This window comes from Manduca sexta, chromosome 25 (assembly GCF_014839805.1).
Source record: "Manduca sexta isolate Smith_Timp_Sample1 chromosome 25, JHU_Msex_v1.0, whole genome shotgun sequence".
Lineage (NCBI taxonomy): Eukaryota > Metazoa > Arthropoda > Insecta > Lepidoptera > Sphingidae > Manduca > Manduca sexta.
In genome coordinates this window covers 10,019,330-10,031,708 of record NC_051139.1, presented here as the reverse complement: position 1 = coordinate 10,031,708, position 12,379 = coordinate 10,019,330, and the positions used below count along the sequence as shown (strand labels likewise).

At 33.9% G+C, this 12,379-nt stretch overlaps 1 protein-coding gene across 1 annotated transcript in view; it reads right to left on the bottom strand.

Moving 5' to 3' along the window:
* LOC115452692 (agrin) overlaps positions 1-11,794 on the bottom strand; it is a 99,949-nt gene extending 88,155 nt beyond the window's left edge. The window contains exon 1 of the mRNA XM_037442679.1: positions 11,123-11,794. Within this exon, the coding sequence (XP_037298576.1) occupies positions 11,123-11,645 (523 nt within the window). The 5' untranslated portion in view covers positions 11,646-11,794. The remainder of the gene's footprint in view (positions 1-11,122) is intronic.
* Positions 11,795-12,379: the final 585 nt, after the last annotated feature.

Sequence of the window (12,379 nt, the reverse complement as noted above, 5' to 3'; positions counted from 1 at the left end):
GTTAAAAAATAAGTTAAATAGTGTATACTTATTACTAACGTATGAAATGAAACTTTTTTTTCGTTCAAAGTTGGATTATTATTTGTACATCATCTAGAAACACAGGAAGGTATTTTATTTATTAAAATACACTTAGTTAGTACGCCGACTAGCCGCAACAGAGGTTGGAGGTTGACTAAGTGAATGTCGGGCAATAGGGGACCGGACTCATTTTTGTTCTTTATTACTATTAAATATTTACGTTATATAAATTATAACACAGAAAGAATTATTTAAATCCGGTAAAAAATCTACAAGTTATAAGTCTTTCAATTTCGGTAGAAGGGGTAAGTAACAAGAAACAGAAAAGGGGCGCAATATCCACGTGTGACGTCATCGGGCATTACGACACGTGCGAAAGAAAGGGATGAAGCGATATCCCCACTTCCCGCCCACTTCGGCACATAGTAATATGTGAAATATAGATTACTGGCTCATTTTTTAACCAATTTTAATGCAGTTTTCGCAGGAGGGTTTCTTTTTCGTATTAATAACCGTTACATATACTACAATGTACAAATTCAAACACAGGACGGTCCCCTATTACCTTGCTTTCGTCTTGCCTGTATTGAGCTCGGACAACGTATCAATGTAATAAAAACATCTTAGATTTTAACTATAATATTCAAAATAGCTATAATATACTGAACCATTCTTATAAACAAAAAATTGTTCCGGTAGCTCTCAGTGATTCATCTTACCCCTTTTTTACCGAACAAGTAAAGACAATACAAATCATTTTTGATTAATGATTAACGTCATTACAGTTGTCTCGTGTTGACAGTTAAAAACATTAATTACCCACCTACGGATACAGCGGTGGTTAACTTTTAAACGGCCATTAGACGAAAACTGATTAATCGATAACCATTCATTGTAGTTTTAAATACTTTCGGTGATATATACCACGATTATAATACTTATTTATGTCCATACAAGAAGCGGAAATCAATTGTTGATAAGTAACATTGTTGGCTATGAATAGTGATTGCTTATGTTTACGCGGATGTTAGTGATCGAATAAAACGTTTTTTAGTTTTATCACGGTTTTTTATATTATTATTTTCATGATCGTCGGGGGGAAGGGGGACTTATTAAACATCGGGAATAATATAAAATACCGCAATAAAATCCGAAAAATATTTATAAAAGTATCTACGGGAATTTGGAATTATGAAGCACTGCACTGTTACCCTGCATTGTTACCCTGAGACAGGCGTTAAATGTTATGATAAACAGCATTGACTGCAAATTGCAATGTCTTACAGACTATAATTGCGTGACAGAACTCCAACAAATCTGCGTGACAACAAAAACAGATAAAGAAGTATTATCCTCTAATCTGTGTGACTTTCGCATGCATAACATTTTACAGTAATTACAATCATAATTTATAACCATAAAAAAATAAATAAATCTTTAAAACCAATAAAAACATATAAGGTAGTGTGACCGAAAAAATCCCAGTTTCTAACAAGGCCCGCCATTCCTGTTTTTTTATGTTGTAACGCAACAAACATCAAATTTTTTATTATTTATTTTATTCTCAAATTTCTTAACATGTTAAGTATGACAACATGCAAAGATTTTCTTTATATGTTTTCATGAAATGATTTTATGAAGATGTAAAAATTGGATCAGCCGTCAAGACTTCCTTTACCTTATAACAAACTACCAACGAAGGTATAGTAATTATAAGCAAAATACAGGTAATTATTTAATAATTTAACCATTACTTCAGAACAATATACAATACAAGAACTTTAATCAACTGAACGAGTAAAACCATAAAATATATAAAAATGCCATTTCCTAAATATTAGAAAAATATTCAGTTACTGGCACACATTCTTATGAAAGAGATAACCGCACGGCTGAAGAGATTTTTGGGGTTGCGACTTACGATAAGTCCACAGCGGGCAGGCTGACTTCCAATATAGTACAAAGAGGAAACCCATTCAACGGAATCAATAGAAGCCACACAACTACAGTATTCTTATATCATATTTTATATCCGATATCCTTGAACATTCTGTTATATTAATTTAGCTAATCACAAGCCCAAATATTCGTATTAGACCAAAATATCGTTCAATCTACTTAGAAGCACAATAACATTAATGTAATTGACGAAACAGTTACTATTTATTTGTACTGTATCCGGAAATGTGTGGGCATGAGACAGTCATCTCTAACAAAGGTTTGGAATGTCGGTCGAATCCTACCTGCGCACGAATCTTTATAACTTTAATAACAACCTACGAACTTTATGTGCTACAGAATATGATTCAGAATCGCGTACCCCCTGTATAAATAAGTGAACACGAAATAATGCTGGAAGATTTATGCGGTGAAGAAACAAAATAAAAAGATGTCGTTAGTAAACAATTTGGGATCCCATCTGAAGACAAAAATATCTTGGTACTTTTATCGCGTGTAAATATTGAACAGTCCATCAACGAATAGGTACAGCAATACCGATTATTCTTGCTATATCGTGTTTATTGAATGGAAAGGGTCAAGAAATTATTTTTAATAAATCATAATAATTTTACGTAACTTCTATTTTTTCACCTCTTACTTCAACAAAATAATCGATTATTTTGTTATTAATACTATATTAATATTATAACTAACAAGTCATTTGATAATGAACTAAAAACAAATTAAGAAAATAGTAGAGGTTTGATAGTATTTAAACACATACTCAATATACATTGGTTTACAATAAAAGACTTAAACTCATCGTACTACTCGTAAATGAAAGTATAACCAGTTTTCATCATGTGTATAGTGATCATCCAGGTACAAGACAAGTGCCCTACCTCGAGCAAAGACATGTCCTTGAGAGGAATTTACACGAGTCGAAGCGGGCTTGTACCAAGCAAAATGCCGCAACTGGAATACAATTCGATGACATAATATGTAAATATAATTCGTATTTTTAGTATTTGTTTTTAATAAAATAAAATAAAGAGACGAGCAAATCGCTTGCCTTTTCCATAGACAGTGGCAAGAGCAATTGTGCGAGTTACCAAGCGTGGAGTACCATTTCACTACGCTCATCACCTTGAGTCAAGTTGTTCATATACGCTACTATATATTTCGAATACAGCTTCAGTTTTGTAATCGCTTATCTAAATTATAAGTTGAAATAAAACATTCGTATGAGACTGCCCCGTGACCAGGAAGGCTGCAAAGTCTTCGAAACGTCGGGGGAAAATAATAATATAAATACCGCGATAAATCAAAAAAAAAAAAAATTCAATGTCTAACATTCGCGTGAACATAAGAAATATTTTTTTAAATTATAAGTCTTAAAATAAGTGACATAAGTTAGGGCATTCCATATCAATGTGCCCCTTCGCTGCGGGCCCTGGCTTGCCACTTATACAATGAAGGGATAAACGGCAATGACAGATTTAAAATAAAATGACACGGCAGTGGTAGTCACTATTAAAAAATAAACAGAAATATTTAAACAAATTGGAATCGTATTATAAATTTATCTTTTTATTTTTGCAAGTTAATTAACTCTTTAAGATGACCATAATTTTATTTGAAAGAACTAATATTAGAGTATTTCATTTTTTTACATATTATCGACATTATAACTATCATTTGTTTTAGAAAACCGAAAACATATACAACAGACAAACTTATGGTGTATTTTTATACAAATAGAATACGTTAAAAGGATCTAAAGGAAAGTGAGTGCTCACATTACTATTTCCATAAAGTAAACTATCTTAGTCGTTGGTAACGTCGTATCAATATTGAAATGATATGACCTCAGCATTGCTTGAAGTAAACAGAAGTCAACATTATTTGTTTTTAAACATATTAACATAAATATGTTTTGGTTCCTGGTATGGAACGTTGTAGATAGTACATAGACGTCATTTAAAAAGACTACTCAAGTCTATATTGATAATGCAGCCAAGATTCCTCAGGTATTTAGGTATTTCTTAGCAATTTTGTATGACGAAATGACGAGACAATCGAACCGATGGTAAGCGACAGGACCAGGACACGAAAAGGGGGAACAATAAAACCATCCGAACTTTGAATTAAGAAGCAATGTCACCCTGAGATATTGAATATTAATCATATAATACACATCGATGATATTAGCTACAACATCCTTCAAACAGAACACGACAGTGTTTGCATAACTAGCGGATTATACCATCAGGTGACTCACTCACTCATTTACCGACCTTAGTCTACAAAAAAGAATAGATTATTTAAAACAACATTTGTAATCGATCATTTATGTCACAATGTCAAGTAACAAGCTAGCGCAAAGGCGACAAGATAACTCCACGAGCTTATTAAGTCATTTTATATTTCATACTCAAACTAATTGTAGTCTCATAAATCATTCTTGAAACATTGTATATTTAATTTGAAAATATAATGTTAACAACATTGACGTATATTCTATAGACACGAACGCCCATATATTCTATTTGCTCAAAATTTGTAGTAAAATGGCAACCAAAACGTCACCGTTATAACCTATTTATTCACTTGAACAACAAATAATTTTACTTATTTGACTAATATTTTTATTCAAATCCAGTTTTAGACTTAGACTCGAGTTCTTACGTCATGAGCGCCACTCCGTACATAACCACAAGCTGTCAATATTGACCATACTAAAGTCAGTTTTAATGGATTGCAGGTCAATTCAGTTAAACACGGTGAATGATCGGAACGCCAAATCTAGTACGTAGTACATATATATATATCGATGGTCAACAATTTATTATCAAATTCTTAGTTCAATTTCATCAACATTGTCCAATATCAGAATATCCAGTTAAGCAGGAAGATAGTAGGGTAGTTACACAAGCGTTTCAATTCAAATGGAAGTTTTCTTTAAGCGAGTGCCGTCGGCGGAGTCGGTTCGCTTTTATGACAGCAACACCCCGTGCAGTAAGGCCGCTTTACGACCACCGCGTCCCCTTCGCTCTGCCATCTTGTTTGAAAGTAAAACGGTTAAAAGAACACTTACATCATGGAAGGTATATAATTCCCTGCTTAACTTTAAACACTCGATTTAAGTTATTAAAACTGGTAAGTTTCTGTAATTTTATTGTTACTATGGTAAGTAGTTCGTTATTTTAATTCTGCAGGAAATTTAAATGATTCACATTTCTATTCTTCATTTCAAGCTATGCATATCGGGTATTACTACACATTCATGCGATATAAACTCTACTGCATGTTATATTAAATACCATTTTATTTATTTATAATCCCAGTGGCATTATTAAAGCGTCAAACTTAACACGGTATGTATAATAAATAAGCTGAGTAATAATTCTACGAAAGGTTTTTAGGTATGGCACGAAACCATTGAGTGGATGATTTGAAATATATTAAGTCGATAATTTGCTGTATTAATCACTTAGTTTCTTTTTCTTTACATAGTATTAAAGTGTAAATGTATATTAATTATACAGTTATTGAATATAATATACGAAAAAATATCCGAATTATACACATTAATATACTGTAATTTAATTATCAAATGAATCCTTTAACTAGTGAAATATATGCAGTAAATCCTACCAAAAATATTTTTCTATCAGATGTTTGTCTTATTCTATTTGTGGTCTCAGGTTCGATCTCAGGTCGGGCAAAATAACATTGAGCTTTTCTAATGAATTTGTGCCCGATATGGCTCGCTCCGTATCACAACTTGGGACAGAATACACAAAGAGTAAATTGGCACAAATTACGCCTCTACCTACCCCTACCGCGATAAAAAAGAGAGTATATCTTCATATTGATCCTGTCAAGAAGTAAATATACAAAACATACGAATGATAATTCGACAACAAATAAAAAATAAACAATGATATTCCATTGCTATCTATCACAACTACAAGTCCAGAAATGTATAGGAATATAAAAATATTCATAACACCTGTCAAACAGCTCTTAAGTCGCCGCGCTTAAACGTTGAGTGAGTGTATTGAGCGCCATTTATAGAAGGTTTAATTTTATTATTACCTAAGGCTGTCAGGTTGATATACTTTTAACACGTACCAACCGCAATGTCATAAATTTCGTTATTGAAGTCATAAAGCCTTTGTTAAGAATTTCTCATTGCGTTATAACATCTCTTAACGAAGACAAATAAAATTTGTAGAGATAAAACCCGCAGCTACTTTGAAAGCGAAATATTAGTCCAAGTTAAATGGAGGCGGTGTTACCTCAGGATCGCCGACTCCCCAACAATTGTTTTGATACAACCCAAAATCTCGCTGGTCGAGGACGTTCGGACTATTTATGATTTTAACCTACTTGTGAATTGAGAAATTAAATTTTATAGCCTTCGTTAAGTACAAGTGCAATTCTCAGACAGTTTTGATTACCGACTGCTTATAAAGATGTCCTTAATTACTTCCAACTCGCATTTAAAAATAAAACCCAATCAAGATATTTGTCGTTCAAATTAAACAACTTATGCCTCATAACGTACACAATAATCATGATTTTTTATTATTGCCTCATTGAAAATCATGAAGAGGCCAAATAATTAAAATGGAGGCGGGAAAAAATCATTTAGCGTTGAATTTAGAGGTGTCGGATCCTTCAATAATAGTTATAACGTTATTTATAAGATAATATTCCTGCCTAATGTAACTTATGTGAGAACTTTCCGAATACACTTTGTTACCTGAAAGGGGTTTCATAAAACTGAATTATAGCTATAACCTTTACTTGGTCTTGTGGATCGTCGTAAAGTAGCATCTTGGGTGCTCACAGGACATGTGAAGTCAACTGTTGTTAAATTTTATGGTAACTCGGCTGGATACAATGGGTATATGTAAATCGAGGCACCTCTTAACATACTGAACCGAGTTTGATGTTTGTTATATTTGCCGTTTAATATCAGACCGAAAAACTTAGGTTTTATTCACACTAAACATTTAATTATAGCATAGTAAAGTATAGGAGTTTAACGGTGAAAAAAAAAGATCCTGAGAAAACCTGCACATCTGAGAAGTTCTCTATAGGAATTTCGAAGGTGTATGAAGTCTACCAATCCGCACTAGACCATCGTGGTGGACTAAGGCCTAATCCCTCTCAGTAGTAGAGGAGACCCGTGCTCAGCAGTGGGCAAGTATATAATACAGGGCTGATATTATTGAGTTATTATTAAAGTATAGGATGTAGGGAAACGCCGGCCATCGTTAAGTTGAAATTCATGTCATGATGTTTACATTCATAATATTCTATTCAGCTAAAAGCAAGCAAATAGCATCCCCCAAGAGTACTGTGTGTAATGTAAATTTTACAGCATTGTTGAACTCCGTTTTGAGAAATAAAAGGCTCTCGTTTGTATACGTAATCCAATACAGATATATTTTATGTTACAAATACAAACAGATGCTTACTATGCATGGTTATGGTCTCTGACCTTTCGAAACGCTTTTTTATTTCCAATATATCACGTCGGTATTGACAATAGAAATCACATATGGGTTTTCCGTAATAGGCATTAGGATGTTGTTAATAACGTATTACAATATATTTTGTAGCGAATATGTCGCAATATTTATTATTTCGTGTGTTAGATTCACTTTTATCGAAGACCAATCTATATCATAAGTCGTGGGTAACAAGAGAATCTCAAGCAAGTGTCACGTAGCTATTTCGTCTCCCAAAACAATGCGTCAGCAAAAAATGACCCATTCTCATGTCACGTTCTCTAAGAAGATTATCTCGACCTAACTGATCTACCCCAATGCATACGAAACAATAAAAGGCTTTTAAACATTCAATGTTATTTATTTTAACCGTACGTGTTTATTATTTTATTATCATTTCTTTCTTTGATGTGAAGTTTCCCTTTATAACAATAGAACGGAGTTTTAAACAGCGTAGGCGTTTACGACTAATATTGGCCTACGTTTATTTCCTATCATAGATTAATAGTTTTGAGAACTGCCTTTCTGTCAAAAGTATAAGGTCTAGCAATTTATTTTTACGGTTTCGAACACAACAAAATATTAATGTTATGAAACACCGAGTAAAAAAAAATAATTATTTTCTGATAAACATTAACATAACAATACTGAAGCTTTTGTTTATCTGTAAAATCTAGATTTTTATCACTACTGCATTGTTATTATAACATACGGGAACCACAAATAGCTTACCAAATTTTAAAATCTTCATAAATCATTTCATGTAATAATGTAAAGAAACCCCTTTGAATATATTGCAACATATCACTATATATTATAAAAAATATTAATAAAAGAACTAATCAAAAATCCTAGTATATTTTTGTATTACAACACAATAAAAAACAAAACCATGGATGGTAGGCGATGTTAGGAAATGGGCTTCTTTTTGTAACCTCTATATAAAAAAAGTATATGTTTAACAAAAAAGGATAATTATAAAATATCATGCATTGGCTTACTTGCAATACTATACGACAATACCTACAATCTTATTTTAAAAGAGAAGTGTAACATTCTTAAAAGAAATAAATTAATATTACAGTGAAGAAATTATACTGTCAGTGGAAACAAAAAAGTTTGATTTCAAAACAACACCGATGTCCAAATTCCAATGCACACATAAGTAATGACCGTGGAGTGCCGAATCAAGGCGGCGCGGCGCGGCGGAGTGAAGTGAGCCCGCTAATTACGATGGTCGATAGTCGTCATGCGACTTGTCATAAATGCCGTTCTTACTTCTTACCCCCTGGACGCGATAAATATTTTATATTAAAGGATTTATATGCCTCATAGCCACTCGCAGCCGACTTTTATATTAGGATATTTCTTTATCGTGAAAAAACGGGAAGTGCAAGAATGCGGTTATTACCAAAGAGCCAGCCCCAAAAGAAATATTTGAATTCTTACAATAAAATATATCTGAATACGAGCATCGACCGAAGAACTTGTGATCCTTCGTTTCATAGCTGATTATACTATGATTAATTCGCCATTATTAATAATGTTGTAGCTTCAAATCTTTTTTAAAATTAATCAGCCATTTATAAACTCAATGTAATTTATGCGATGAAAAATAAACACGCTACAATTTCTGACGCTAATTGTTGAGCGACTAACGGTTGATCGTGTTATTTACACAAAAATGCGTGAAGTTCGCGGCGCGGTGGACACGGCATGGCGACGCATGGGGCCGCAACACTGCCTGCCGTCTGGCGCCGTGAATTTCACTGCGCCCACGCGAGCTTATCTGCCCTGTTCTCACATAGAAATTTACACGTGCTTGCGAGTAGTAGTAATAACGCAGTGGTCGCATTTTATCTGCCAGTGTGGCAGCGGCTCATCCGCGCCGCAGCGCGATATGCACCGCCGTGTACGAACACACGACAACACCCGCGGGACGTGGGCGAGCCGCAACCGCCGCATTTTATAACCTTTTATTCCATTGTCACTCCGTCGGAGCGGCGTATCCGAGGGAAAAATAAATTTTACTCTTTATCTAAATGTCAAATCGTTCGGTTTCGATCGAATCAGTTTCCAAATAGTTTTAATAAATCTCCTTTTACTGCGGCCGGAGCGGTACACGCTCGATATGGGAACACATTACGGATACACACGGCGAGTTATCGTGTTTTATTCTGTTATGACCGCTGTGTCCGTTCACCGCAACAATAGATTTAATTGAAAGAGTGTCAATAAATTTGTCGAGGTCTGGGAAGCGGCCCTAGGCGTCGTCGGTGGTCCCGATAAACTTGATCGTGCCCGGGGCGCTGCGACATATCCCGCAGGATCGGGCCCTTGTTCCGGAGGACGAATGTTTGTTTTTATCAACCACCGCCGACTTTGTCTTCATTATAATAAATTATCTACCAATGTTTTATCTACTACAGAGGTGATATTGAGACTATCATTGTGTTCGACATTAGCTTGCTTTTATAGAGTAAACAAAATGATTCTTTTATTTGGAAACCGTATCAAACCATTAAGGGAACATTAAAGGCCGACTAACGATTCATTTTTATTTAATGTTTATTTGTAAAGAGTCGGGTAATTTATTTCTCAACACCTCAAGCGTCAAACAAGACAGCCAGGCAGTCCGTCAATTACGATTTAAGGAGTGTGAAACCATAAAACAAAAGCGAAGGATGTTCGTGGATTGATCGAATAATACGATGTTCGTTTTCCAGCGCCTTTTAAAAGCACAATCGTACAATTTGGGGTCTGTTTTCTCACGGTACGAGACGCCTCCGCCCACGGCCTGCTTCTACGAATACATTTCTGACCAAGGAGCGGAACTTTATGTTCATAATTTAGCTAGAACGTGAAAAAACGAATGATCTTAGCATTTGGACTCGCCGAAGAAGTTATGATTTATATATGCAGAATGTTTTAACCATAATTATATATAAATATAATAATTTATATCTATTCCTTCTAAGAATAATAAAAAAGAAGAACATACTTAAATTTGTTAAACGAAATTAGTAAATTAACGCTAGAATGAATCGGACTAGCTATATTAGAACGGAATTTATATTATGGCGCCAAAGTTATTTAGTGATAAACGATTTTATGACTTTACGAGCAACAAATTAGAATGTTTTAATGATCGAGAAAATAAAATTAAATAAAATCTGTGCCTTCTCCGAGAGTTTGAATATTATAACTCCGTGGTTTTACAGCAGTCCACCTTCGGAACCACCAATTCACACCCGATAATCATCTTTGAGATAAAATGCCGGCGGTACGTCACAGAGATCACATCAAACACACGCATGCTTTTCTCTGCCTACCTACACGCATATGAAACTATAGAAGGCACTTACCGTTGGTTGTTTACATAAAAATACAACAATAATATATTTAGCATACTGCATTATGTATTATACTTTTTCTGAATGTGTGTATTTTCTTTTATGAATCTTAGCATAATGCGTTACATGAATATTTTAAGATGGTATCGTGTTTACTAAGTATTGTATTTTTTACCGTTGGTACAAGAAAAAAGCAGTGAAGGTTTTGTTATTTTGTATTTTTAACTCCTTGCGGACAGTTATGGATATCAATATGAATTTAACTCAAATATTATCTCTTACCTTTTATAACTGCTTTCACTCGTCTGACAATATCTAAGTTTGATGGAATAGGATCCACCAGAAGTTTCAGGGGCGAAGAAAATTCTCCCTTACTGAACAACAACGCCGCCCAACCTTGACTTGCGCCGACGCAGCTTTGCTTTTGTGACCTACTCTCCGCAAATATGTACGCACGATTCGACGAATTCAATGTTCTAGTTTCGAAATATAACATTTCACTTAATAAATCCACATCACCTTTCAAAACTCTCCTAACGAATACCTTAAATACATTACTCTTTATTTTACCTCGTTTCCGTTTCTGCGCATTTGAAATTTTCCCCGTAAATATATATTTAGAATCTAGCACGACCCGTTTCAATGTTTCATTGTTTCTAAATACGGTATTATTGTAGCACTTCGAGTGTATGTTATCGTTAATTTTTATAATTGTGTTTCGTTTTTTAACTTTTCCATTTATTACAAAATCTGCATCAGTAGCACAAATTAGCAGTAACACTGTAAATATTATTAGCTTCTTCATTTTGGATTACATTTTTTTAACACTTTAGATTTATACATGATTACGTCCACATTGAAAGTCACATGAGTCGAAAGAGATGTCACTCTCGAACAATACTTCGACGAGTGTCGATGGGATCTGAACAAGGTAAGTAGATGCGCGCGCGCCGCCTGCCGTGCAAACCTCGACTGGAGGCTTTATCCGATCCGCTGCAGCTTGCAACCTGTTGTATGTTAATCCTTAAGCTCGCCGCGTCTTTACTAAACGGCTTACTACAAATACGATTAAGTGGAATAAATTATGTTTTTTAAATATTTAATAAACTCTAAGTTTTATCGACGTCTCTACTAATTGTTCTGCTACTTGAATTTTGAATTGAAGTTCTAGCGAAGCGGCTTTATAATGATGTGGATTAATTTGTTCTGTTTTAAAATGAATTAAGTAACTTGAATAATTCTTAGACTTTAATGTTAATATTATTAAAGTGCGCAAATAAATTACGATATAAGAATTGCTTTTAGTATAAACTTTGGATAGGCGTCTGATATTTTATTTAATGTAAGCTACCTAATTATAAAAATAATATTTACACTAGAATGCGACGTCTTCACGGTAATCAGTTATAAGATATAATATACAATTAGTTAATTATAATAAATCTAGTACCATACTAATGTACAATGTTTTCTTCGTACGTGAACATACGAATGTAGTGCAATTTCTCTTTGCATGTAAAATGCATTGTTTATTATAAT